At 41.4% G+C, this 27469-nt stretch overlaps 1 protein-coding gene across 6 annotated transcripts in view; it reads left to right on the forward strand.

Annotated features, from left to right (window-relative positions):
• Positions 1 to 27469, forward strand: part of CRYBG1 (crystallin beta-gamma domain containing 1) — a 211196-nt gene that overhangs the window by 179368 nt on the left and 4359 nt on the right. For 5 of the 6 annotated variants that reach the window (XM_021090505.2, XM_084961601.1, XM_021090512.2 and 2 more), the window contains 13 exons: positions 597 to 723; positions 3294 to 3329; positions 4025 to 4182; positions 5370 to 5496; positions 5589 to 5734; positions 15370 to 15496; positions 15695 to 15727; positions 16663 to 16775; positions 18353 to 18482; positions 21899 to 22038; positions 23907 to 24030; positions 24417 to 24575; positions 26489 to 26651. In XM_021090505.2, coding sequence (XP_020946164.2) covers positions 597 to 723; positions 3294 to 3329; positions 4025 to 4182; positions 5370 to 5496; positions 5589 to 5734; positions 15370 to 15496; positions 15695 to 15727; positions 16663 to 16775; positions 18353 to 18482; positions 21899 to 22038; positions 23907 to 24030; positions 24417 to 24575; positions 26489 to 26651 — 1583 coding nt within the window. Of the gene's footprint in view, positions 1 to 596; positions 724 to 3293; positions 3330 to 4024; positions 4183 to 5369; positions 5497 to 5588; positions 5735 to 15369; positions 15497 to 15694; positions 15728 to 16662; positions 16776 to 18352; positions 18483 to 21898; positions 23462 to 23767; positions 24031 to 24416; positions 24576 to 26488; positions 26652 to 27469 lie in introns of all 6 variants that reach the window. The other variant, XR_014806521.1, reaches the window with a different exon arrangement.

Below are 27469 nucleotides of genomic sequence, written 5' to 3' on the forward strand. Positions count from 1 at the left end.
AAACAAAGCTTGAGATCTAGCAAAAGCCTCTCTAAATAGATGCAGTGCAAAAAATAGTTACTTTGGGATTTCCCATGGTGACTCAGCAGGTTAAGGACCAGATATTGTCTCTGTGAGGTACAGGTTCGATCCCTAGCCTTGGTCAGTGGATTACGGATCCCATGTTACCACAAGCTGCAGTGTAGGTTGCAGGTGTGGCTTGGATCCTGTGTGGCTGTGGCTGTGGCATAGGCTTCAGCTGCAGCTCTGTTTTGACCCCTAGCCTGGAAACTTCCATGTACTACAGGTGTGGCCTTAAAAAGAAAAAAACAATTTTTATCACATGGAAGTAATAAGAGACATTTATACTTTGAAGCAGTTCATAACAGAAATTAAATAAATGGACAAAACCAGCCAAAGCCAAGGCTTATTCCTCCTTGAGTATAATGGCTTATTCCTCCTTGAGGCTAATGTTACTCTAATACCTGAGTGTAACCGTACATTATCCAGATCCCCATCCTCTCCTGTTCTTTTCCTCTCTCATCACTGGGATCCTGTGTTCTGCTGAAAGAAATGATGAATTTTCTCTGCTTCTTCCTTCCTTGGTGCTTATTTAGATGGCTGATTTATGAAGAACCTGGATTCCAGGGTGTCCCATTTATCCTGGAACCGGGTGAATACCCCGACTTATCCTTCTGGGACACAGAGGAGGCGTATATTGGATCCATGCGGCCCCTGAAAATGGTAAAGATGGGATCAAAGGATGTGCTCTTGGAGTCAGCAGTTCTTCATCAGCTTGACCAATAATTCACAGAATGTGACTTCAAAGCAGTGAAACAGACTTAAAAAAAAAACAAATACGGTAGTTCCCATTGTGACTCAGCGGAAACACATCTGACTAGCATCCATAAGGATACAGGTTCGATCCCTGGTCTCACTCAGTGGGTTAAGGATGCAGCATTGCCGTAAGCTGTGGTGTAGGTTGCAGATCTGGCGTTGCTGTGGCTGTGGTGTAGGCTACAGCTCCAATTGAAGCCCTGGCCTGGAAACCTCCATATGCCATGAGTGATGCCCTAGAAAGACAGTAAAAAAATATGTAGAAGATGGCACCTGTTGCTAGGTAGAAATAACAGAAAGAATGACTTGCTAGATGCTACAGATGAAAAAATGTGGCCTTGGCCTCCAGGGTGTCCTTGGCTTTGAAGAGCCGCTGATGATGTGTGTGCAGAGCTCAGCCCGGGGCTGATGTGGGAAGTGAGAAAGTGAAGGGAAAAAAACCTTTGTGGAAAAGCAGGAGAAAAAGATAAAGTCCAACTTGTAGGTGTCAGAGACGGGAGATAATTAGGAGAGCTTCACAATAAATCAAGTGGGGCTTAAAACCAAGCAGGGTTATTTTATGTATTTATTTATTTTATTTTATTTTATTGTGCTTTTTAGGGCCGCACCTGAAGCATGTGGAAGTTTCCAGGCTAGGGGCAGAATCGGAGCTACAGCTGCTGGTCTACACCACAGCCACAGCAACACAGGATCCTAGCCACATCTGTGACGTACACCACAGTTCATGGCAATGCTGGATCCTTAACCCACTGAGCTAGGCCAGGGATCAAACCCACATTCTCAACAGGAACAGGAACTCCCAAGCAGGGTTATTTTAGATGGAGATGTCAAAGTACAGGGCAGGAGCCAGAGTGGAGCTGGGAAAGGGTAGGGCTCACTGAGGACCAGCCAGCTGTAGTGACCAGAGGCCACGCTGGGCGACACCCTGGGGCCGTTGGCGCTGGATCTGGAAGAGTGCTGCCTTCCCAAGCATTTGCCCTAGAATGGAGCCTGTGCTTCTAGTGCTGTATTTTGCCCTGTTCTTTGTCTCTTTCTTCTGCTAGACCCTAAGTCTTGGGACGATCCAGGCTGTATCCCTCTTGACCTACATGTTGAGCCACATTCTAATAGGTGCTCACTAAATTCTAGTAGGTGGCTCAAGGGAGACTCCTGTTACAAACATGTTCTTGAAATTTCACTTTGGTTGTCTTCAGAGTCAGTTTGAAACAAATGAAAAAGTCAAGAAGATAATTTTTTATCTTAATTTTACCCCTTCTACAAAGCTTATGGGTTTAATTACCTAGATGTTTGCTGGTCTTCCTGCAAATGATTTAGGGCTTTTTTTTTTTTTTTTTTTTTTCTTTCTAAAAGTAAATCCATTTTCAAAGAAAAAAGTTCTGTTAGTTTTGTGAGTGGATGAAAGAATTGCCCCCCGGGGGTTTCGAGGCAGTTTTTAATGATAAGCTACAGAACCATGAAGTTGATGGCATTCAAAAAGGATTACTTTTGAAAAGGGTACTTACCTGGTTGTGTGAGCTCTGGTTTGTTGATCAAATCAGCCACATTCCTTTATAATTACAGTTCATTTGCTGCATTTGGGCCTCTTGGGCTGTACTATTTTTTAAGGCTCTTAAATGTATATTGGTGAAAAGTAGCCTGACTTTCCCACTGCTGATTTTAACTCTCCCCCTAGTTAACATTTCTAAGTAATACCATTTTTATGGTTTATTTTTAGTCAGTTTTTTTGGATTAAAAAATGTTTTTATTATAAAAGTATACCAACCCCCATCCACCCATCCTTCGAGATGTTTTAAATTTATCTAACAGTTTACTTAATTTTTCTCAAGAGTGTTCTATATCACATTGTGAACTTGAATGAACTTGGAACTGTTGTGGAAGCCATAGGTTACAAAATCAAATGCCTCCAGGGCCAGGCAGCAAATAGGCATGAGTAGGCTGTCAAGTAGCTGAGCCTTGGAAGAGGTGGAGACAGGCAAACAGACGCCAGTATCCTGGCTGGAGGCTGAGCCCAGAGCAGGGTGAATAAGTGCAAAAGGTGAAGGTTAAAATAGAAACAAAAAATTAAAAAAATAAAAATAAAAGAAGGCGAAGATTGCTGCCTGTGAGGTTTTGGGGTCCAGAGGTGTCAGATCTTAGACTTAGAAGTGAGAGACATGTAATTTCTCATGAAGTTTACTGTATTAAGAAACAGAAAAAACAAAGCAAAAAAAGCTAACACTTACTTGGTCAAAAAGCATACAGCTGCTGTGGAGAGTCAGCTTATAGACCGCTTCTGTGAGTCTCTGCTCTGGATCGCTCCCTCATCTTTTCCCTGTATCACTGGCAATTCTACAACTATCTCTACATCAGCTAAACAAACTAGAATGTAGTTGCTCTGTGTGGCTCCATGACTCACCAGAAACTCCCCTGGGTGGTAGAAAAGGGTAATATATCAGTGACAAACCACTTTTCTTACTGTGTGATTTTTTTCTTTTCAGGGTGGCCGTAAAGTTGAATTCCCTACAGATCCAAAGGTAAAAAAAATATATATGTATACATATATATATATGTATTTTAAAAATTTTATTCCCATCCATCTCCATGAAGATAATACTGGTGTGATTTTACATATCAACTTTCACAAAACGTAATTGCAGCCTAAGGAAGTAGTCCAGCTTCCACACAGCATCCTTCAGACTGGTAAATGATGCTGATGGCGCCAATTTTCACTAACAGTGTGTGTAGCCCTGGCTTAGAAAGTTCAGTGTGTATTTGGTTTGTGGTTTGTTTTATATTTACTGACTGCGGGGCCTGTTGGTCAGTTAGCCAGGAAAAAAACTTACGTCTCAAGACAAGTTCTCCTTCCCCAGGAATGCTCTTTCTGCCATTTCTACTTTGCACATCTATGACACATAGTTTGATCGATGGTTGGTTTAATTTTTAGAGCAACTTAGTTTGGCCCGAGCAAAATTCTACCTATCAGGTCTAGACATTGAACAAAACCCAGTTATGCATAAACTATATTTTGACCCTTGATATGGGGGCATACCACAGCAGGGGAGACATTCTGATGTTTAGAATTAGACAGTTATTGAGTGAATTTTTAAACATATGGTTAGAAATTTTTAATTTGTGTTCCAGGACTTAGCGGTATTAGATGACTGGTAATGTTAACTATGGAAATATTTAACCTCTTATATAGTTCTGGCATATCTCATTTCTGTTATAGGTAGTGATTTATGAAAAGCCTTTCTTTGAAGGAAAATGTATGGAACTAGAAACAGAGATGTGTAGTTTTGTCATGGAAGGAGGTGAAGCAGAAGAAATGGCTGAAGATGAACGCTTGCCATTTACATCAGTGGGATCCATGAAAGTTCTAAGAGGCATGTAAGTAGATGGGAGTGACCGTGTAAGGGGTTCTTTTGATTCCTTTTAATAAAGTAAAAGAAAAAAGTGTTCTCTTTCCCCCTGAGATAGCATTCCAGATTGTATGGTGGAGAGAATATCAAACAGGTTCTCTTTCTCTCTCTCTTTTTTAATGGCTTTGCTTGGGGCATATGGAAGTTCCTGGGGCTAGAGATTGCATCTGAGCTGCAGCTGTGACCTATGCCACAGCTGTAGCCAAGCCAGCTCCTTTAACCTACTGCACTGGGCCAGGATTGAACCCGTGCCTCCACAGTGACCCAAGCCATGGCAGTTGGATTCTTCACCCACTCCACCGTGGCAGGAACTCCTCAAACACGTCCTCTTCGGCCAATTGTGACCTAGATCTGACACAGCAGTTTGAGGGGATGGTTTGGGGTCAGTCAGTTCAGCCCATCCAGATTGATCAGATCTACATTTTTGTTTATTAATATTATGTCCCAAATGATGGAACTCTTAGTTTGCTTTTCTTGTCTTTTTTTCTTTTCTTCTTCTTCTTTTTTTTTTTTTTTTGTCTTTTGTCATTTTTTAGGTTACCAGGCTAGGGGTCTAATCAGCTGTAGCTACCAGGCTATGCCACAGCCACAGCAATGCCAGATCTGAGCTGTGACTGCAACCTACACCACAGCTCATGGCAACACTGGACCCTTAACCCACTGAGTGAGGCCAGGGATTGAATCCGCAACCCCATGGTTCCTAGTCAGATTCATTTCCGCTGCGCCACGACAGGAACTCCTGCTTTTCTATTTTTTTTTTTATGATCATATATTGCCCTTTATAGACCTTACACATTTCCTTTGGAAGTGTAAACTGAAAATGATCTTGGAAATAGCCAAAAATATACTTTACTCTTAGAAGAAAATTCTTCCAGTTTTATTTGCTGGAGTTCTTGTGAGTTAGTTCTTAAACACACACACACTGCCTACCTGCCCCCCCTCCCGCCCCCCAGCCCCTCATAAACATTGATGTATGCTTCTTAAGTTATTTTCTTGGGGCCATTGTGTCAGTCTCTTAAATGTTAGGGAAGAATTTCAGTAGTCATAAATGCATGAGTCAGGTCTAGCTTTAGAACAATTTGTATTTGTCCATGAAACTGATATTTTAACATTGCTAAAAGTGTCTGCTCTTCTTTCATGGTCTTTCTCTTGTAGTTGGGTTGCTTATGAGAAGCCGGGATTTTCAGGTCATCAGTATTTGCTTGAGGAAGGAGAATATAAGCACTGGAACGACTGGGGAGGCTACGGTGGAGAACTTCGGTCTTTACGACCTGTACTAGGTGTAAGTTAAAGAAAAGCTGATGGCTCATACTTGGTCATTTTTGAATAAAAAACGGCTAGCCTTTGAATTTTGACATTTTTTTTTCTCCATAGGATTTTTCAAATGCTCACATGATAATGTACAGTGAAAAAAACTTTGGATCCAAAGGTGCCAGTATTGATGTATTAGGAATTGTGGCTAATTTAAAGGAGACCGGCTATGGAGCGAAGACACAGTCTATTAATGTGCTGAGTGGCGTGTAAGTGAAATAACCCACTTGGGATCTTAAACGTGGGTTTCTCTTTGTGTGTGAAACTCGTAGAGGCTCTCACAGAATAGGCACTCACTGAGTATCTCCAAAGCTAAATGCTAAATCAGCCATTGAATACTTACTTACTGCCATAATATTTTCATAATTGCTTTTTAAACACTTTCTCATAATATTTTTATGTGTAATATACTATTGTTGCAGGCTTTTGAATTTTATGATAGAAATCTACAGATATACTTCCCTTGTCATTCTTCATGGAAAGACTTCATGAATTTCTTAGGATGGGAAACAAATTATAATAGTGATCTAACATTAGAAACCTGAGGTTGGGGAGTTCCCGTTGTGGCGCAGTGGTTAACGAATCTGACTAGGAACCATGAGGTTGTGGGTTCGGTCCCTGCCCTTGCTCAGTGGGTTAATGATCCGGCGTTGCCGTGAGCTGTGGTGTAGGTTGCAGACGTGGCTCGGATCCTGCGTTGCTGTGGCTCTGGTGTAGGCCTGTGGCTACAGCTCCGATTAGACCCCTAGCCTGGGAACCTCCATATGCCGCGGGATCGGCCCAAGAAATAGCAAAAATACAAAAAAAAAAAAAAAAGAAACCTGAGGTTGGGACAAAGTCCCATTTGATTTTCCTGTGGTCCTACACCTGCTCCATTATATTTTCTCACTACTATTTTTTTCTTTCAATTATATGAAGATATAGTTGTCACATAGCACTTTATAAATTTAAGGTGTACAGCATAAGACTGCCTTATATTCATCCTGAAATGATTACCACTGTTGAGTGAACATCCATCATCTCATATAGATACAAAATAGAAGCAGCAAAACAATGTTTTCCTTTGTAATGAGAACTCTTAGGATTTGCTCTCTTAACAACTTTCATATCATACAGCAGGGTTAATTCTGTTAATCATTTTGTGCATTTTGTCCCCAGTATTTATCTTATAGCTGGAAGTTTGTATGTTTTTACTTTATGGCCATCTTCCCCACCTCCCCACTCCCTACTGCTGGTAACCCCAAATCTTAGCTCTTTTTCTGTGAGTTTGCTTGCTTGTTTTTTGTGTTTGTAGGGCTGCACCCGTCGTATATGGAAGTTCCCAGACCTAGGGGTCTCCTTGGAGCTGCAGCTGCTGGCCTACGCCACAGTCACAGCCACGCCAGATCCAAGCCACATCTGCAGCCTACACCACAGCTCACAGCAACACCGGATCCTTAACCCACTGAGCGAGGCCAGGGATCGAACCTGCATCCTCATGGATGCTAGTCAGATTCCTTTCTGCCGAGCCATGACGGGAACTCCTGCTTGCTTGTTTTTGAAGTATAACTGTCTTAAAACACTATGTTAATTCTTGATATAAAACACAGTGATTCAATATTTCTCTGCATATCAAAATGACCACCATGATAAATCTAGTTAGCACACATTCACCATATAAATATATTACATAATTATTGACACTCCTCCTCATGCCATGTATTTCATTCCTGTGGCTCATTTTTTTTGTAACTGGAATTCTGTACTGTTAATTTCCCTTACGTATTTCGCTCATCCTCCTCCCCTCTCTACGGCCCCACTCTGTTCTCAGTATCTATGACTATTTTCTGTTTTGTTGTGTTTGTTCATTTGTTTTGCTTTTTAAATTCCACGTATAAATGAAATCATATGGTATTAGTATTTGGCTTATTTCACATAGCATAATATCCTCTAGGTCTACCCATGTTGCTAATGGCAAGATTTCATTCTTTTTATGGCTCAGTAACTATTCCATTGTGTATATATATGTCGATATGTGATGTTGGTATATTGATACAGGTATCAGTATGTTTCCCACATCTGTCTATCTAGATATATAAATTGCCTCTATTTGGATTGTGAATAGTGCTGCAGCAAACATAGGTGTACACATGTCTTTTTGAATTCGTGTTTTTGTTTTCTTTGCAAAAATATCCAGAAGTGGGATGGCTGGATTGTATAGTAGTTCTATTTTTAACTTTTTAAGGAGGCTGCATACTGTTTTCCATAATGGCTATACCACCAGCAGTGCAGGAGGATTCCTTTTTCTCCACATCCTTGACAACGCTTGTTATTTATTACCTTTTTGATGATAGCCATTCTGACAGGTTTGAGGCAATATGTCATGGTGGTTTTGATGTGCATTTTCCTGATGATGAGTGATGTTGAACATCTTTTCATGAGCCTGTTGGCTGTCTGTAGGTCTTTTTGGAAAAATGTCTGTTTAGGTTCTTCAGTCCAAATTTTAATTGGGTTGCTTGCTTTTTTTGATGTTTTATCATATGAGTCCTTTGTATATTTTGGGTATTAACCCCTTAATAGTTTGTTGTTTGCAAATATTTCCTCCCATAGAGGGGGCTGCTTTTTCGTTTGGTTGATAGTTTACTTTCAGGTGCAAAAGCATTTGTTTGATGTAATCTCTTTTGTTTATTTTTGCTCGTTTCCCTTGCCTGAGGAGTCATATCCAAAAAAACATTGCTAAGACTGATGTCAGAGAGCATACTACCTATATTTCCTTCTAGGACTTTTATGGTTTCAGTCTTACATGTAAGTCTTTAATCCATTTGGGGTTTATTTTTTGTATGGTGTGAGAAAATGATCCAGTTTGATTCTTTTGCATGTAACTGTAGAGTTTTCCCAATACCATTTATTGAATAGTCTGTCTTTTCCTCTTTGTGTATTCTTGCCTCCTCTGTCGCAGATAAAGTGACCACATAAGTGTGGGTTCATTTCTGGGCTCTCTGTTATTTTTATATAAAAGTAATTGTTTCAATGCACCTGAAGCTAGCAATTGAATATTTTACTAATGCCAAAGTAAGTTTTTATTGAAAGATGATCAGTCAAGACTTTTTGGGATGCAGGTGACTGCAAGTCAACCTAAATTGGCCTTAAGTGATAAAAATATAATTTATTGGCCTGCATAACTGAAAAGTCCTGGAGGGGATGTTTGCTTCAGTCATGGCTGATATGGGGGTTCAGACACTATCCTTAGAACTTAATCTCTCTCTGTCTATTGACTGGGCTTTCACTGTGCTGGCTTCACTTTAGGCCTGTTTTTCTGTTACCAGGTGCAAGCTAATACTGCTTGCGACACCACAGGCCAATTTATTGAGGGATGAGTTGTTGGGGCAAGGATTAGCGACCTTACAAAGCAGTAGACTGGTATCCCAAAGAACCATCTTGCTAGGATTTGATGCTAGTTTCTTTTATAGAACAAAGATGGGGAGGGGAAGAGGTAAAGTAAAAAAAGGTGGTTAAGTTGTTGCAAATATTTCTTGACTGGCTAGACTCTGGAAGGGATCTCTTTCTCTCCACCCCCGCCCCCGGGCCTGGTCAGGATGTTTTTTGTGACCTTCAAAGTATTTTAGCTTAATACTTAGGTGTAGGAGGCCCAGTTCCAGAGCTGGACCATTACCTTTGCTTTAAGCTATGGGCACCATCCCTTTAGTGATTAACTTGTAGCAAAAGCAGAAGAACATAAAGGTTAAGTTAAAGAAGGTTTTCCAGTATAGAGTCAGATCCATTCTTCCCTATTGCACTTTGTATCTGGGGCCTATGACAGCAGCATCTGGCTTTTATTCTTGAATCTCACTGCTTCCAGTGAAGGGCTTCTCTTTCCTGCATAAATTCCAGGTTTGCAGATTCTATAGGCTTAGATCATGTGCACCTGTCCAAGCCAATTACTGTAGCCAAGGAGATGGCTGTGCCTGTGTTACTGCCCAGCCCTGGAGCTGAGATGTAGGGTCAGTCCCATGGGGGCAACTTATATATGATTGGGCTGAGGAGGCCCCAAGAACATCAGAAAGAGTGAGTACAGATACTGGATTGGCATAAATAGATGACTGTTAAAGTGAGTTAAACAGTTATTCTATGGTCTAGGCTGATGCCGGTTATAATTTGAGTATTCTTAACTGGTCATGTGAAATCATTTGACATTGATTGGTTCTGCTGAAAGCGTTTGGTGGTGTTAAGTCATGAGTAATACAGGCGATATGAATCATTCTAACCTCAACTCTCTTGTATGTTTCAAGGAGCTTCCCACTGTAGCCTGGGATATTTGAGATGTAATATGCTTTCAGTGTTAGTCATGGTTACTAAATTGTTGTTGCTTGTTTGTGGCAACCTCTTGGCAGAATGACATTAGTAGGGTCTTCCATTCTTAGCAGGAAATGCCTTCTCCTGGGTCCTGTTCTGGAACCCCTAACATTTTAGAATCTGCCATAGACAAAGGCATGATAGGGCATTCAGAAGTCATGTGCAGTGTTGCTCTGGCTCTGTAGTATTTTTGATTGCCTTTAAGGTGAACTATTTAAAGGGAAAGTACAATGACCAACTCAGTATGGGGAAAGAGTTGCATATTTTGATACTTACCAGGTGTGTTGTGTCCATTAGAGCCTAGCAGAGGAAGCGAAAGGATGCTGGGTAGAATCGCCAAGGGCATTTATGTAGATGGGCTCTTAGCACAGGAAGAATTATTGTGCTAAGAATTATTCTGCTGAGAATTATTGTGCTAAGCCAGTCTTTCTTCTTTACCCAGCCTTTGTTGACTTAAAAATCCATTTCCTTTGTAAAATGTTGCTTTTATATGCTTCTATTTTTAGTCATTTCTAGTTAGATTTCCCAGCTTGGGCTTTTTTTTTTGGTTATAACAGTTGAGTTTTGTTACTGGGGGGGAAGTTGAAAGGAGGCGTGCAGGCAGCAGTCACATACTTCCTTTTAAGTTCGGTGGTTGTAGAAGTGCTTCTGTATTTGCCAGGGCCAGCTGCTTCCTCATATTTCATTCATTTGAGCGTTTGACAAATAATTTATTGAGGTCTATTATGTGCAAAGCATTGTATTATATCCTCATACAAGTTACAGTGTTTATCTATGATTGCTATGAAAGTGCTTTGGGAAGCCACAACAGAGAGAGGTGAATTTCTGGTTGGGACCCAGGGAAGACTTTGGAGGAGGAAGCATTGGAGTTGAGCCCTGCAGGATAGCAGGGTTGAAAGGTGCCACTGTCACATGGGTAATAAATTCTCTGGGTGGTAAACTTACTGTTAGCTCTGAACCTGAGGACAGCCTTTGGGAAGGATGCTCATGGACCAGCAGGTGACGTTTTAGAAACTGTATCTCTGGAGTTCCCGTCGTGGTGCAGTGGTTAACGAATCTGATTAGGAACCATGAGGTTGCAGGTTCGGTCCCTGCCCTTGCTCAGTGGGTTAACGATCTGGCGTTGCCGAGAGCTGTGGTGTAGGTTGCAGACGCGGCTCAGATCCTGCGTTGCTGTGGCTCTGGTGTAGGCTGGTGGCTACGGCTCCGATTAGACCCCTAGCCTGGGAACCTCCATATGCCGCAGGAGCAGCCCAAGAAATAGCAAAAAAAGACAAAAAAAAAAAAAAAAAAAAAAAAAAAGAAGAAGAAGAAACTGTATCTCTTCCTGAACCATCAGAAGAAATGCTTTTACATTATCCCTTGCTAATCACATCCTAGTTCTGTGCTGTTCTCTTGCTCAAATAGAGGCAACTAATTTTTTTAAAACTAAGAGCTAATATCTAGAGTACAGATTTTTTTTTTTTTTTAAAGTGCTGTTGTTTTCAGCTCTTTTTCCTTTTCCCTTCACAGAAGAGCGGATTTGCTGGCTGCCCTTAAATTCTGAGCCAGGGATCCCAGCAGGCTGAGACCTGCTCCTCCTTGTACTTGCCTCCCCCAGCCCCCGCCTCTAATCTTAGAGTCAGAGAGGCGCTGATTCATATGCACGGAAGAAGAGTCTCAGGGATAAGTTATAAGTAGACCCAGAACATAGCTACTCCAAGAATCTCAGATCTAAGTTTGTGGATTTTTTACCCCTTTACTCACAGGTGATTCACTGGGGCTGCTGCATCTTGAAAGGAAAACAGTAGTCAGTTCAAGTGACATTTTAATAAATAGTTTTCCTGTTTCAACTTCAGTGAATTAGATAGGTTTCCTCGGACATGGGGTGTTTTCTTACAAGTCATCTTTTAATTTTATAGGGAAATACAGTACTCACACTTGTTAAAAAAACAAACTCTCATACTGAGTGAAGTAAGTCAGAAAGAGAAAGACAAATAACCATGCGATATCACTCATATCTGGTATCTAATATACAGCACAAATGAGCCTTTCCACAGAAATGAAAATCATGGACTTGGAGAATAGACTTGTGGTTGCCCGGGGCGGGGTGGGGGTGGGGGGATCCGGAGCTTGGGGTTAACGGATGCAAACTGTTGCTTTTGGAATAGATTAACAATGAGATCCTGCTGTGTAGCACTGAGAACTACATCTAGATACTTACAATGCAGCGCAACAATGGGAGAAAAAATTATGTATACATGTATGTGTAACTGGGTCTCCATGCTGTACTGTGGGAAAAAAAAAGTGTGTTGGGGAAATAACAATAAAAAATAAATTAAAAAAATAAACAAAAAAACAAAAACCACTGGCTAAAGCTTCCTCCAAGCCTTGCTCAGTTGTCACCTTCTCTCCTATGTATTCAGTCTCTCCTCACTGATTGTTTTACCTCCAAACCTTAAAGTCAGTCAAGCAGGAGTTCCCATCGTGGCTCAGTGGTTAACAAATCCAACTAGGAACCATGAGGTTGCAGGTTTGATCCCTGGCTTCAATCAGTGGGTTAAGGATCCGGCATTGCCGTGAGCTGTGGTGTAGGTCGCAGAGGCAGCTCAGATCCCCTGTTGCTATGGCTGTGGTGTAGGCCAGCAGCTACAGCTCCGATTAGACCCCTAGCCTGGGAACCTCCATATGCCACGGGTGTGGACCTATAAAGGACAAAAAAAAAAAAAAAAAAAAAGTCTAGCAAAAAGGATTTGTAACCCTCTGGTCCCCCTCTAACTTGCTGCAGACTAAGTGCCTTGCCAGGATACTCTTTTGTGATATGGCTTATCCTCCGTTAATATTTTTTTTAAGTCCTGGCTTTTGTAAAGTGGATTTTCTTGCTCTGCAGACATTCCTCCCCACATAGCTGCATTCTGTGCTCTGCTTTGTTGTCCTTTCTCTTTATGAGGTGTGATAAGCTTCAGGCTGTGTGGCTAGAGGCGACACACACACACACACACACACACACACTGGCACCCAGTAGCTTTCCAGCCTTGGACCATGTCAGCAATGGGATTGTGTCAATACCCTGAGTTAAAAGTGAAGATACAGACTTTCACAGATTTAGTGATATCTGAACGTTCATGTCGTGACCACAACTAGAACTGGGCCTCCTAACTTCTCACCTCACAGTGTTGAGGAATAGGATTTAAAAATTGCTTCTGAGGTTTTGACGTGGGAGAGTGGTGTTCGCTGAAAGAGACCGTGATTGGTGATTACAGCAGTTTCTCCATCCACGTGGGTAGAAAGGAATCCACAGATGTTAGTGTCATAGCTGCTTATACTTGAGATTTTTGCAGTGTTCTTCTCTTTGATGGCTGTTCAGTTCCAGGTGGTGACTATACTTTGTTTAACTCAACCCCTTTAGATAGTAAAATTATAGTCTATTCTAATTATGAAGTATGTGGGCTGTGGTAGGTATGGCTTAATGGAATGGTCAACGAAAAGAAAGTTTACAGGGAACCTGGCCGTTTGGGTCATGAAGTACAGAGAGCCTGGGTGAGCCTCAGGAGACTTAGTTAAGGATTCATTCATCTCTGGCCACTAGCTGATTGTGTCACCTTGGACAGCTTACTTCCCATTTGGAACAGACACCAGCAAATAATTCCATGTGCAGCTTCTTACCCACCTGTGAACATTGGAGGGCAAGGATCTTGTCTTTTTCATCTTTCGTTCTTAGTTCCAGTCTAGTTCCCAGCATGTGGTTAACTGGCCACAGTTTGTTGAATGGATAAATGAATTAACTTTTCTGTGTCTAGGTTTTCCCTTATGTAAAATGTGAAAATCAGTACCCTCCCATTACTGAGTCCAAGCTTTTACCGTTGGCTGTACAGCAGGCCAGTAAATCAAGAGACAAGGTGTTGGGGCAAGGAATAGCAACTTTATTCAGAAAGCCAGCAGACTGAGCAGATGGTGTCCCAAAGAATCATCTTACCCGACCGAGTTAGAGTTCGGGGAGAGGGTAATGGTTGTAAACTTCTAGGTGCCGGAATCCTTTTTGTTCTTACAGCTGCCCCCCTAGGACTGGTTTATAGTGTTCCTGTAAACCTCCAGCAAGACAGATGTGACTCTCTGTTCTGCAACTTTTTACCCCTATATGATTGGAAAAGAGTATACCTTTGAAGGTCAGAGTCCTTAAGAATGGACTGTTGGAGTTCCCGTCGTGGCGCAGTGGTTAACGAATCCGACTAGGAACCATGAGGTTGCGGGTTCGGTCCCTGCCCTTGCTCAGTGGGTTAACGATCCGGCGTTGCCGTGAGCTGTGGTGTAGGTTGCAGACACGGCTCGGATCCCGAGTTGCTGTGGCTCTGGCGTAGGCCTGTGGCTACAGTTCCGATTAGACCCCTAGCCTGGGAACCTCCATATGCCGCGGGAGCGGCCCAAGAAATAGCAACAACAACAACAACAACAACAACAACAACAAAAGACAAAAAGACAAAAAAAAAAAAAAAAAAAGAATGGACTGTTATGTATATTTTAGGCTACAGGCAACATTCTTCTACAAGGTGCAGAGTCAGCATGACTAAGCATAGGCAACAGAGCACAGGGGTTAAAGCTTAAAGGAATAGGTCCAATATGGAGTCAGCTGTGTTCTTCTCTGATACGTACCTAGCAGATTAAATATGATAATAGATGTGAAAACATTTTAGAAAGTTCTAAGCATTATATATAGGCATGTAGGTATTATTCCTTTAAGCTATCAGAGGATGAGTGTAAAGCAGTGAACTGAGGGGGTAACACTGAGTATTGTTTGAATATAACAACTGAAAAACTTTCTCTTCGAAGACTTTAATCTTTGGATAGGAAATAGCATTAATAAGTTGGTTTTGGTGATTTTCCTCTGTGAGTATGGATCACTTAAAAAAGATAATGAAAAAAATTCCAAAAGAGATTTGTTTTTAGTGTTTCCTGAGAGTTTGTTCAGTTTTGCTAATAACATAGTTGTGTTCTGTTGGAAATCCTGACTGAAAGAAATTTTTGTCACTTAGCTGTATTATGGTCTTTTTTTAAAAAAAAGCATATTTTCTGTAAACTTTTTTCCCCCCAGTGTGGTTTGTTGTGTAATAAAGACATAGCTTCCTGTAATATCTTTCTGGAAGAATATTTTAATGTTGATAAGAAAAAGAATTCTTACTTGCTTATTAAAAGAATTTTTACAGGTACCTTTTTAAAAGTCCAATTCTTTTCCTTAGAATAGAAGTAGAAAGAAATAGAAATATCCTCACTAGCTTCCTCAGGGAACAGGATCTCTGATAAGTGAGAACACTAGAAGGTTCATGTAGAGATACTTTTTCACCTGCCAGTTTGATTTGTCCTACAGACAAATCTATCTGCTTCTAAAAGATTAACGAATCACCAGGAAAATTAAGATTACTGATTAGTGAAACAAATGAAAGTTGCTATATGATACGTATTTACCCAAATGAGTGTGATAGTTTTATTGTAAATGTACACTGTGAACCATAATAAGTTGGTGACTTTGTGTCTTTAGATGGGTAGCCTATGAAAATCCGGACTTCATGGGAGAACAGTATATATTGGATAAAGGCTTTTATACCAGTTTCGAAGACTGGGGAGGCAAAAATTGTAAAATCTCTTCTGTTCAACCCATATGTTTGGTAAGGACTTGTATTTTTCTACAGGAATATTTAACTGAATTCTAGATTTTCTTAATGTATGCTTCTGGCACATGTAATACTTAATGCTATAGAAACTATATTGAGATTATTTTTAATGGCAATTGTTAATGACCTAGAAGAAAAAGCTTTCGAGATATCTGCTCTACTCATTTTTCTCTTCCTTTAAAAAATTTTTAGGATTCTTTCACTGGCCCAAGGAGACGAAATCAGGTAACTTAAAAAATATTCTATTTTTCATAATTAGGGACCTTTCATTGAAAAGCTAAATGTGTAAAATGTCTTACGTTTGGGACATTTTGTTAAGTTTTACCCACTTTTACACCTGAAAGCATAACTGTATCTTAAAATTAGACTGAAGTTTGCAGTAAGGCTGAATTGATACCATTGGCCCCATCTAAATATTTCTTATCAAATCTTATTATGTAAAGTTGAATTTTATATCATTACATTAAATCAGAGTTAACATTAATGCACTAGGATTAATATTTCGAACAATAGCATATAGTTGTTGTAGTAAACAGTAAAATGAATTTTCATATCTGCAGTGTCTGCATTAGGTAAAGATTTTATACGGTCTCTTTTAAATGGTCTCTCACTTAAGCCTTTTGAATGCTGACGCTCTACACCAGTTGAAGTGTTAACTTTATGATTTAGGCTCTTTAATGGAAGTGTTCAGACAGCTGTAATTACTGAGGCGCGAACACCACTGTAGCCTCCTTTATTGGGCTACACATGATTCTAATAAGTCAGCAGGGCGCTTCCACTGAGAGGGAGGAAAACTGCTCTGCATGTTTCCAAACACAGTGTCTTGTAAACGTTAGAACTGTGAACTATTACTTTCGGCCACAATAAAGCCTTACAAGGCCTCACAGCTTGTTGCGACACGGTGTTACGACAGAGGTAGAAAGCTGCCTCTATTGTTGGACAGTCCTTTGATGTCACTGAATTAAACAGTCATGAAGAGTTCAGCCAAACTATTTCTAATTGACCATTAATACAGAAGTAGAAAACTAAAGAATTTATTAAATTTGCACCAGTTACTGTAACAAGAGGTAGCAGGTCATGTGTGGTCATCATTTCAAAAGCTGAATGAACTAATGTATTTAGGAAAATAATTTTATGCATTTCTGTTTACTTTTTCACAGATTCACTTGTTTTCGGAACCACAGTTTCAAGGGCGCAGTCAATATTTTGAAGAAACAACCAGTCAAATTGATGATTCATTTTCCACCCAGTCATGCAGAGTTTTGGGAGGCAGGTAAGCCAAACAGTGGACGAGCTGGCAGAGCCTAATCACTGGGGAAAAATAGCATTCATGCATCAGCAAGTAAATACACATGTAGGTGCTTGGCACGGTATGAAACCGCCCGATAGTATAAGACCACATTAGTGCCGAAGTGTATTTTACAGCTCTGGTGGTCAGTGTGGGTGGGAGAAGCGGGGCATCTCCACTTTGTTGTGCAGTGGGATTCAGACCAGGTTCTCTGCTCTCTAGGCCTCTCCACCATCTGTAGAGGGATTCTAGATCCCTGTAAGGCACCTGCCAAGGTAGTTTTTCCAGGCAGGTTAAGAGTAGGGTAGGCATTGTGCACGCTAGGCAGATGGAGATGCTGAGCCGGAGCACAGTGCCCTCTCTAGCTGGGAGAGCTCTGTACTGGGGGTCGGGGAAGAGGAGGTGGGTTTGGAAGCAGGGATGTTAGGGTCAGGTCGTCGTCGTGAAGAAACCCTTGGGCTTCTGAGTTTAGGCAGATGCCACAGGAAACAGAAGACAGGCAAGGCAAGGGGCTCAAAGTGCTTCACAGAACGTAGTTGTCATACAAAAGCCTCAGAGAGTGGGGAGACCAAGGTCAGGGGGACAGATCAGAAAACCCTCGGAGCAATCAAAGCCAAAGAGGATGAAGAATTGAGTTGGGGAGGAGGAGGAGTGCCTTTAATCAGACAGTTCTTCTAAACCACACCATCCTGCCAGTTGACATTGCAAAGCGGAAAAAGCCATAGATTTACATAAAGCTCTGCTGTTGGTTAGCACATACCTGCCCCCTGTCCCAGTTCCTCTTTGTCGCATTTATCACTGCTTCATTTATCACTGCCAGCCATGTACTTTTTGGTTGTTCACTCATTGTCATCTTCGCTCAGGAGGGTGGAAACTTCAAGATAGCAGGAACTTTGTTTTGTCTTCTGGTCTGTCCCCAGAAATGGAAAAGTACCTGACACACAGTTCATCCTCATTAAGTATGTGTTGAGTTGAAGAAACAAAAACAAACCCGAAGACGCCCCTCTCCTATGAAAGCGTCATAAATCACCACGTTGTCGATAATGCTGAGGCCGAGAGCAGCTGAGTGACTTGTCTGAGTCACTAATGGTGTTTTGACCCCCGGCCTAGCTCAGAGGTGTTGGAAGTGAGGATAAAGGAGTGAGGGAGGAATCTGGGGAGGAAAACAGTATATCCAGGTGACTGACTAGCTATGACGGTTGAAGGATTATTGAGAAAAGACTCAAGGGCTTGACAAAACCACCTTAGGTGGCCAGGAGCATCGTGGCACCATGAGAGGTTGAAAGGGTGCTGGAAGGCAGAGAGGTGAAAGTGTGAATCATTTCTTGGGAAAAAAAAAAAAAAGGTTCTATTTCCCAAATGCAGAGATACCAACTGATTTATGAATATTAATTTGCCACAAGGTGAAACACAGTCAATATATCCAGGTGTTTTTGAAGAAAGAACATTGTTAGCCATAAGTGTGGTGGTTATTTTCTAGCAGGCCACCTCTAAAAATCAGGCTACATGACTAGGAAGACCCAAATTACATAGAGACCATGTGTGTGGTTTTTCCCTTGTAGCTGGGTTGCATATGATGGAGAAAACTTCTCTGGTAATCAGTACGTGTTGGAGGAAGGCCACTATCCTTCTCTCTCTGCAATGGGATGCCTGCCTGGAGCAACGTTCAAGTCCCTGCGTTTTATAGACGTTGTAAGTATGTCGAGGTGAATATAGCCTTACAGAGATGTACGGTCACTGCTGACGGTCAGAGCAAGGGAACCGGCAGATAGACTTCCTCAGGGCAAAGGTGGAGGCAGGAGAAATAGCTGCATGTAGAACCTTCCACCCTAGTCTCTTTCCAGATCTTTAAAAAGTAAACTGTTTTTGTTTGCTGTTTTCTCAGACTTCAGGGGCAGTGCTGTGTCAGTCATGGTGCAGTCGTCATGGGCTAGTCCAAGGCCCCTCTGTGTTGTTCTTTTCCACCTCCTACCTGGCCCCTGATTCCATTCCTTTCTCTTTTATAGGCACCCGTTCTTATGTGTTTGGGATACAGCTTGGATATTCTTATGAAATGAATGTTTTTTAAAAAAAAATATGTATTTAGACTTTTAATTTATATACAGTGTTATGCTATAGCTCTCATGGTGTTATAAACATAACTCAGTACTTAACATTAAAAATTTTCAAGAGCCATCCATTATGCTGCCTGTACATCTAGTTTATTGATTTCTAATGGATGCGCATATTCCATCACTGTATTTTCATTATTCAGTCCTCATTTGTGTATCATCTCTCGACCTGGGAGGGAGTCTTTTGAGAGTACATATTAAAAAGTGGATTCAGTGGACTTCCTGTGCATGAATGTGCAGCTTAAGTACCGCCAAATTCCACCCTCTGACATTGTCGCTGACAGTGTGTGTGGGTTCCTGTTTTCAGCATCGTTGCCATCACGGAGTATTCTGTGACATTCTAACTTTGTCAGTTGAAAAGAATGAGGTAGAGAGTACTATCTCATTGTTGTGTTAATTTGCATTTCGCTATTGGTGAGTTAGACTCTCATGTCCTTACTAGTCATTTGGGTTTTCTGTTCAGTGGATTGCCTCTTTATATCCTTTGCCCAGCTCTTTAGTTTCCTGTATCTTTTGTTGTTATTGATTTGCCAGAGATTACCTAACGTTTTAAAATCGATTACTCTGTTGTTTTAGAGATTTGCAATCAAATGACTTCTCCCAGTTTAATCATGTATGTGCTAATCCAGATTATAGTGCTTTTTAACCAGAATCTTTAATTTTAATGCAGACAAAGCAATATTCAATAGAACAAAACTGCAAGATCATGTTCAGATGTTAAAGTCGGGGTGTGTCTGGCAGTTTTGGAAATACTTGTTAGTTTTTGGTAGCTGATCTCTCATAAAAATCTTTAAACAGATGTAGTTGGCGATTTTAGCTTTAAAGTTAGAACATATGTGAGTTGGCTTTTTTCATCTCCTCCTATCTGTTCAAATAACAAAAATATTGACCTTTCTTGAGATGTGAAAATAGTAGCGTTGAAACATGGAATGATAGGGTAAGATTCATTAGTGTACAAATAATAAAACGTCTAAAATTTCGATATTTAACCTGCTTGGAATTCTAAAGCTAGCTACAAGTATATATATATATTTTAAAAAATAAACCCACTTCAGATATAAAACGTCCAAATTCCTGGAGTTCCCGTCATGGCGCAGTGGTTAATGAATCCGACTAGGAACCATGAGGTTGCGGGTTCGATCCCTGGCCTTGCTCAGTGGGTTAAGGATCTGGCATTGCCATGAGCTATGGTGTAGGTTGCAGACATGGCTTGGATCCCACGTTGCTGTGGCTCTGATGTAGGCCAGAGGCGACAGCTCTGATTAGACCCCTAGCCTGGGAACCTCCATATGCCACGAGAGCGGCCCTAAAAAAGGCAAAAAAGACAAAAACAAAAACAAAACTTCCAAATTCCTTCCTCCAGCCAGAACTTAGCACATGTACCCACATCACTTCTGACACTTAGAGACGTTCTAAGTTTTGATTATGAAAAAATGAACATTTTACCCCCATTAAGAACATATGTCATGGAGTTCCATTGTGGCTCAGCGGTAAAGAAACCAACTAATGTCTGTCAGGATGCAGGTTCGATCCCTGGCCTTGCTTAGTTGCCATGAGCTGTGGTGTAGGTCACAGATGTGGCTTGGATCTGGCTTTGCTGTGGCTCGGGGGTAGGCCGGCAGCAGTAGCTCTGATTCGACCCCTAGTCTGGGAACCTCCATATGCCACAGGTGTGGCCCTAAGTAGCATTAAATAAATAAATAAATAAATAAAACAATATATATCTTAACTGTGACTTAATACTTCAAAATCATTTGGTTTTTGTCAGTAGACTAGAGTGCTTTGAACGTCTCTGGCATGCCATCTCAGAGAATTAAGTGCAGTAAAATTACAAATTTTTGTCATTTCCTTCTTGTTTTATACAACCTAATTCTTGACCATACAAATCACCTCTGCACACTGATCTGCTCTGTTTACTGGTTGGTGACATCTTTCTACATGTCAGGGCACATCCACACAAACGAAGCAGTCAGGTACCACACCCTCGCCACAAAACTTTAAGCAAGTTAGGCAATTTTTGATGTATCATTTATGATGTTAGGATTATAATTATTATTAGAGTTTAGGGTCATAAGGGTCTGTAATTTGAAAAACAAGCATAAGCTGCCAACTTTTCATTTTTCTGAAAATCAGTGGACTCCTGTCCTGTTGTCATCTTTAAAGCAAATGACCTTTTGAACATGGGGCTTCCATCCTGTTTTTTTCTCTCTTCCTAATAATAATTCCTACAGGAAAGTTTGGGAGTACACAGAATCATCTAATTGAAAGTTAAAAACAACAATAAAAAAGGGTATTTGAGGAGTTCCCCTCATGGCGCAGCGGAAACGAATCCAACTGGGAACCATGAGGTTGTGGGTTGGATCCCTGGCCTCGCTCAGTGGGTTAAGGATCTGGCGTTGCCTTGAGCTGTGGTGTAGGTTGCAGACTTGGCTCGGATCCAGCGTTGCTGTGGCTGTGGTGTAGGCCGGTGGCTGTAGCTCTGATTCGACCCTCAGCCTGGGAACCTCCACATGCCACAGGCATGCCAGCCGCCTGCACCCCACATCCCGCTCCCCCCACAAAAAAAAGGTATTTGAAAGTGCATACAGGGAATGTTCCTTTATTAGGCAAGTTACCCCTGGACCCTAAAGGTCAGCACAGCTCCCTGACTCTCGACATTTATGCCCTTGGTTTTCCAGCCTTTCCTTTATCTCAATAAAAAGACAGCAGAGTTGAAAATAAATGCCATTAGAATTGATATTCCAGACATATATGCAGATTCCTTTATGCCTGGGATATTTTCCACCTGCTGTAAAACACTATTTGTATTTACCTGCCTTTCTATGCAATGGAAAAACTTCTTGCCCTCCATCTTTCATCTCTTTAGCATCGGAGTGTATAACCACCCAGACTTTCTGCGAAAGGGAGTTTATAAGCAGGCCAGATCTTATGCTCTGTCCTTAGATTAATATGATTTTCACATAAGTTTGAATTATTATTATTTTTATTCCTAAACAGGAATTTTCTGAACCAACCATTATTCTTTTTGAAAGAGAAGACTTCAAAGGAAAAAAGATTGAATTTAATACAGAAATAGTGAACCTCCGATCCCTAGGATTCAATACGCACATCCGCTCAGTTCAGGTGATTGGTGGCATGTAAGTGAGTTACCTACTTGTTTATTCAACGAAATAGATTTTAAAAATTAAGTTTCATCATATTTCTTTCTCTGCTAGGTTACCTTAACCCAACTGACATATAACCCCTTATTTTCTGTAAGGGTCAGTATTTATGCTCCCCGTAGTAGACTTTCCCACTGGGAAAAGCCATGTGTGGGCATCATCTCTTCACCTAGGTTTTTAGTTTACTTAAGGTAAGGAATAATTCTTCAAGTTCCTAGGTGAACACTTTAGCAAACTAGTGCTAAATAAATAAATCTATTGAGCACTTTTTTAGCAAGTAGGGAGGAGAACTTATTTTTTCTTATCCCTTGAAAGACCAGGTCCTTTGATTTTGGAGGAAGGGCTGGGATTTTGCTTTAGCAGGAGTGACCAGCAGATGCTGTGCAAAATGATTAAAGGTCAATGCAGGAAGATTTTTCTCAGTTTTGAATAAGTCCGAAATTAAGATGTAAAAATAAGTAAGGATTTTCAATATGTTTCTAAGAAAGTATTTTTTCTTTCACTCACAAAATCAGTAGGTATAGTCCATCTGTATGCACCACATGTTGGAGGGACTGTAGTTATTACTCAAAAAACAAATACAGATTATTAGGGTGGTAGAATTATCCACGGATTTTTCCCAACATGTTTGAATTACTATTGTTTTTATAATAAAGTGGATAAGATAATAACTTTTTGGAATTTCAGGATTAAAATTAGAGAACATTTTTTCTTGATGTAATTATCAGAGGGGAAGGCTACTGCGTTGCCGGCATCCAGTCTGCGCTGCAGCCCACAGCGTGTCTGGCTGGAAGAGACCTGAGTATCTTTAGTGGTTTTCTGGATTGAGGAAGATTACGCTTGTATTAAACAAGAATTTATTACATATATTTATCTAACCTTTATGTAGTACTTACCATGTGCGACACACTAAGAACTTTGTAGATATTAGCCATTTAAATAAAGGTCCATTGGTAATGAACCCGACTAGTGTCTATGAGGACGCAGGTTTGATCCCTTGCCTTGCTCAGTGGGTTAAGGATCCAGTGTTGCCATGAGCTGTGGTGTAGGTCACAGACGTGGCTGGGATCCTGCGTTGCTGTGGCTCTGGCGTAGCCAACAGCTGCAGCTCTGAAATGACCCCAGGAACTTCCATGTGCCATAGGTGTGACCCTAAAAAGACATAAATAAATAAAAATAAAAATGTAGGTCCATTATTACAACTGAGGATGTTTTATGTAAAACTCACAGGAGGTACTGGGCTGTCCTGCTAGGAGACTATCTCTGGTTCATTGCCTTATTGGAGGAAAAAAACTTATCTATTTCTTTTCAAGAATGGAACTTTTGGGTATAACTACTCAGGTACCATGAATTTCCTTTTTGTAAAGAAATGGGTGTTGTAACTGGATTTGAAAATAAGGTAGGAGTTCCCGTCGTGGCGCAGTGGTTAACGAATCCGACTAGGAACCATGAGGTTGCGGGTTCGATCCCTGCCCTTGCTCAGTGGGTTAATGATCCGGCGTTGCCGTGAGCTGTGGTGTAGGTTGCAGACGCGGCTCGGATCCCGAGTTGCTGTGGCTCTGGCGTAGGCCGGGGGCTACAGCTCCGATTGGACCCCTAGCCTGGGAACCTCCATATGCCGCGGGAGCGGCCCAAGAAATAGCAACAATAACAACAACAACAACAACAACAAAAAAGACAAAAAAAAAAAAAAAAAGAAAATAAGGTAGTTTCCTTTTTTATCCTCCACTGTATATTTTAAATATAAAAAGCTCAGTCTAAAAATCAAAGCATTCTGAAAATAGAATTGGAGCCCAGCTGTCACCTAGATGCTGCCCCTTACTGTGGTTCTCGCTTTTTTCCAGATGGGTCACTTATGAATATGGCAATTACAGGGGTCGACAGTTCCTGCTGTCACCAGCAGAAGTACCTAACTGGTACGAATTCAGTGGTTGTCGTCAAATAGGTTCTCTACGACCTTTTCCTCAGGTATTTTCTTCTTCTCTGAAATCCTTTGCATAAATGTAATCACCTTTTAGTCTGAAATTGGCCTCACCCCTTCTTCCCCCACACACCCTGAGAATTTCTGAATTGGGGCTGTGTTTCTGGGGCTCAGAGATATGGCTGCTTTCAGAAGTGTTCTCACTTGACATCGAAACAAGCCCTGGGTTGTCCATAGGCTGGATCCTGGCGCCGGGCACTTTGAAATTCTGTCAGCCTCTTCCATTGAGAAAACGATGAAGCCACTGACACTCTTGGGTGTGGCAGTCATCCTTCATCCAGTCTCACCTGGATTCTGCCCTGCTGTTGATGTTTGTTGATGTTTCTCAAGTACAGCTTGTTCCATGGCTATTGCTGGGGTTTCTGTCTTCTAGAAACGAATTTATTTCAGACTTCGAAATAAGGCAACGGGATTATTCATGTCGACCAATGGAAACTTAGAGGATCTGAAGCTTCTCAGAATACAGGTCATGGAGGATGTTGGTGCTGATGATCAGATTTGGATTTATCAGGAAGGATGCATCAAATGCAGGGTGAGCCTTTTAGACTAGACAGGGGTCTGCAGTAGCATCTTTCTTCAAGTAGAGGCTACTTTATGATTCCTGGAGCACTTTCAGAAATACACTGGAAGATTCTCCATGAAAATACTTCTTAGCTGTTAGACGCAGTCTAGGAACTTAAAAAGGGAGGTAAATCTAGCACTGATCCAAGATGGAGTCTTTATATTTGTACTTGATTTTTTATACTATCAGAGAGAAAGGAAGCATCTCTGTCCCTCTCCCTTTTTTCCGTAAGCCACCTGTCACAGAGGTAAACTTAGAAGCCCCGTCATTATCAACACACCTCACCCTTGGTTGGTTTCCGTTTTGCAGGGCAATCCAAAACCCCACAATCACTGTACAACACAATCCATACACAATCCATTTCCTAATCGTCATACCCCGTAAAACGGAAAATGGCCCCTCTCCCTCCTATCATTCTCACCATAACACACATTTAAAAGCTGGGTGTAGTAAGATTTTATGAGAGAAGCTCATGCTTCTATTGTAGATACTCTTTTTAACTCTTTGACTTTATGGGCTTGACTGCTCCTGATTTTTTAAAATCTTGGGGCCCCATGAGTCAGCAGACGGCATACAGCTTTGTGAAAGGAAATACAACTTGTTAAATGGGTCTGTTGTGCTTGAGGCAGAATCATCCTTTCAGTAAACAGAAGGACTATTTAAACACGCCTAGAAGAAACAGCAGAAGAAACGGAGGGACATGCCCTGCAGAAGCAGAGAACAAGCCGACTTCTGCCTTTGTGTTATCGTAAGAAAATGGTGCCTTTCAGTGATCATTTCTAATGAAACTTTCAGTGACATTATTTAACAGCTCTGAATTTGGTAGGTCAGTGAGAAAAAGTAAAGTGTCTAGGTTGTCCCAACCCTGTTGTCTCAATAGAGAACAGTACGCTTGGCAGAGCATTTTCTATAGCAGTACGTGTTCATGTCATATGAACAGGACAGCCGTACCTCGTTGATGTATTATGGGCGGATACACTTCATAGAAGGACCCATAGAATTAGAACATACCCTACTGCATTTGTGTTTTCTCTTTGTATAGTAGCATAGCACGCCTTTTTAGAAAATTTTAGACATTTCTCATGAAGGAAGACAAGAGAAATTATTAAACGGAATTTTAAGTTTTCAAATGATAAAATGCCCCTCTCGCAACTTCAGTGCTAAACAGCCTTAGCAACTTCAGTGCTAAACAGAGATGCAGTCATATTCTGGAGGGGTCAGGCTGAGTGAGATGGATTTGTCAGGGGACGATTTAGCTGCAGACACAGCCGCAGATCAGTCATTTCTTGGAGGGAAAAAATATCATGATGGGTACTTTTAACCTTCTTCGGCTTCCCTTACTAATAAGGCAGAGCACCTCAGAGGGTACAAGTCTCTTACAATGGTCAGGAATTGAGAACTTTCGGAGTTCCCATCATGGCTCAGGGGAAATGAATCTGACTAGTATCCATGAGGGCACAGGTTCAATCCCTGGCCTTGCTCAGTGGGTTAAGGATCCAGTGTTGCCATGAACTGTGGTATAGGTCATAGACACAGCTCGGATCTGGTGTTGCTGTGGCGTAGGCTGGCAGTTATAGCTCTGATTTGACCCCTAGCCTGGGAATTTCCATATGCCGCGGGTGTGACCATAAACACACAGACACACACACACGCAAGAACTGAGAACTTTCCATTACTCGTGTCATCTGAAATGAAAGGCATACAAATTTGTTGTTTGACTCCAGTTGCCCCGGCTAGAAGGAGACACATCTCATGTGGGGTAAATGAAGCTAGGAAGCTTTAAAAATAACTTTAAAAATCAGCGTAAACCGGGAGCTGCTTACAGGGGTACTTGAATGTGTATCCATCCATCTCTCAGATGCCTTTTCTTTCCCATGGAGCAGATAGCAGAAGACTGCTGCCTGACCATCGTGGGGAGCCTCGTAACCTCCGGCTCTAAACTGGGCCTGGCGCTAGAAGAGAACGTTGACAGTCAGTTCTGGAGCATGAAGCCGGACGGCAGGATCTATAGCAAGCTGAAGCCAAATTTAGTTTTAGATGTCAAAGGTAAGGATTGTTTCCTTCATTTTCTTTGTTGTGTCTTCAGTTAACTAAAAGTTCTTCTTTACTTTTGACCATGATGGGTGTACTATTAATAATAAGTGCCCCTTACTGTGCTAGACACTGGACCTGCATTTTCTCTCTTGTGGTCTTACAGCAGCCTGAAGAGGCCTGTGTTAGCCCTCCTCCCCCAACTTTACAGCCCCAAAACTGAGGCTCAGAGAGGTTAAGCAGTTTGGCCACCACTTCATACCCATAAGAGCTGAGGTAGAATCCAGATGTGGGCCCACTTTAAACCATCCGTTTTATTATAACTACATTAAACAAATCATGTTAAAAGGCTACGATCTTACCAAGTCATTAGAGTTGGTAATTCTCATGTATATGCATATAACCTTTCATTGCAATGACCTAAGGCTGAAAAGGAATGAAGACAAACAACACAGCCCCAAAGATTTCAACTGGGGGACTTCCTGTCATGGGTCAGTGGTTAACAAATCTAACTAGGAACCATGAGGTTGCGGGTTTGATCCCTGGCCTCGCTCAGTGGGTTAAGGATCTGGCGTGGCCATGAGCTGTCGTGTAGGTCGCAGACATGGCTCGGATCCAGCGTTGCTGTGGCTCTGGTGTAGGCCGGTGGCTACAGCTCAGATTACACCCCTAACCTAGGAACCTCCATATGCCTCGGGTGCGGCCCTAGAAAAAGATAAAAAATTAAAAAAAAAAAAAAGATTTCAACTGAACACTTGTTCAGTAAAGTTAACCTGGAGCCAGCTGATTGGTGGTGCCTGGGGAAGAACAAATAAATTTAGGCCAGTGGTTCC

Source organism: Sus scrofa, chromosome 1 (assembly GCF_054392235.1).
Source record: "Sus scrofa isolate SSC_HxYL_T2T_F1_AM1 chromosome 1, Sscrofa_HxYL_maternal_Yorkshire_Landrace_v2.0, whole genome shotgun sequence".
Lineage (NCBI taxonomy): Eukaryota > Metazoa > Chordata > Mammalia > Artiodactyla > Suidae > Sus > Sus scrofa.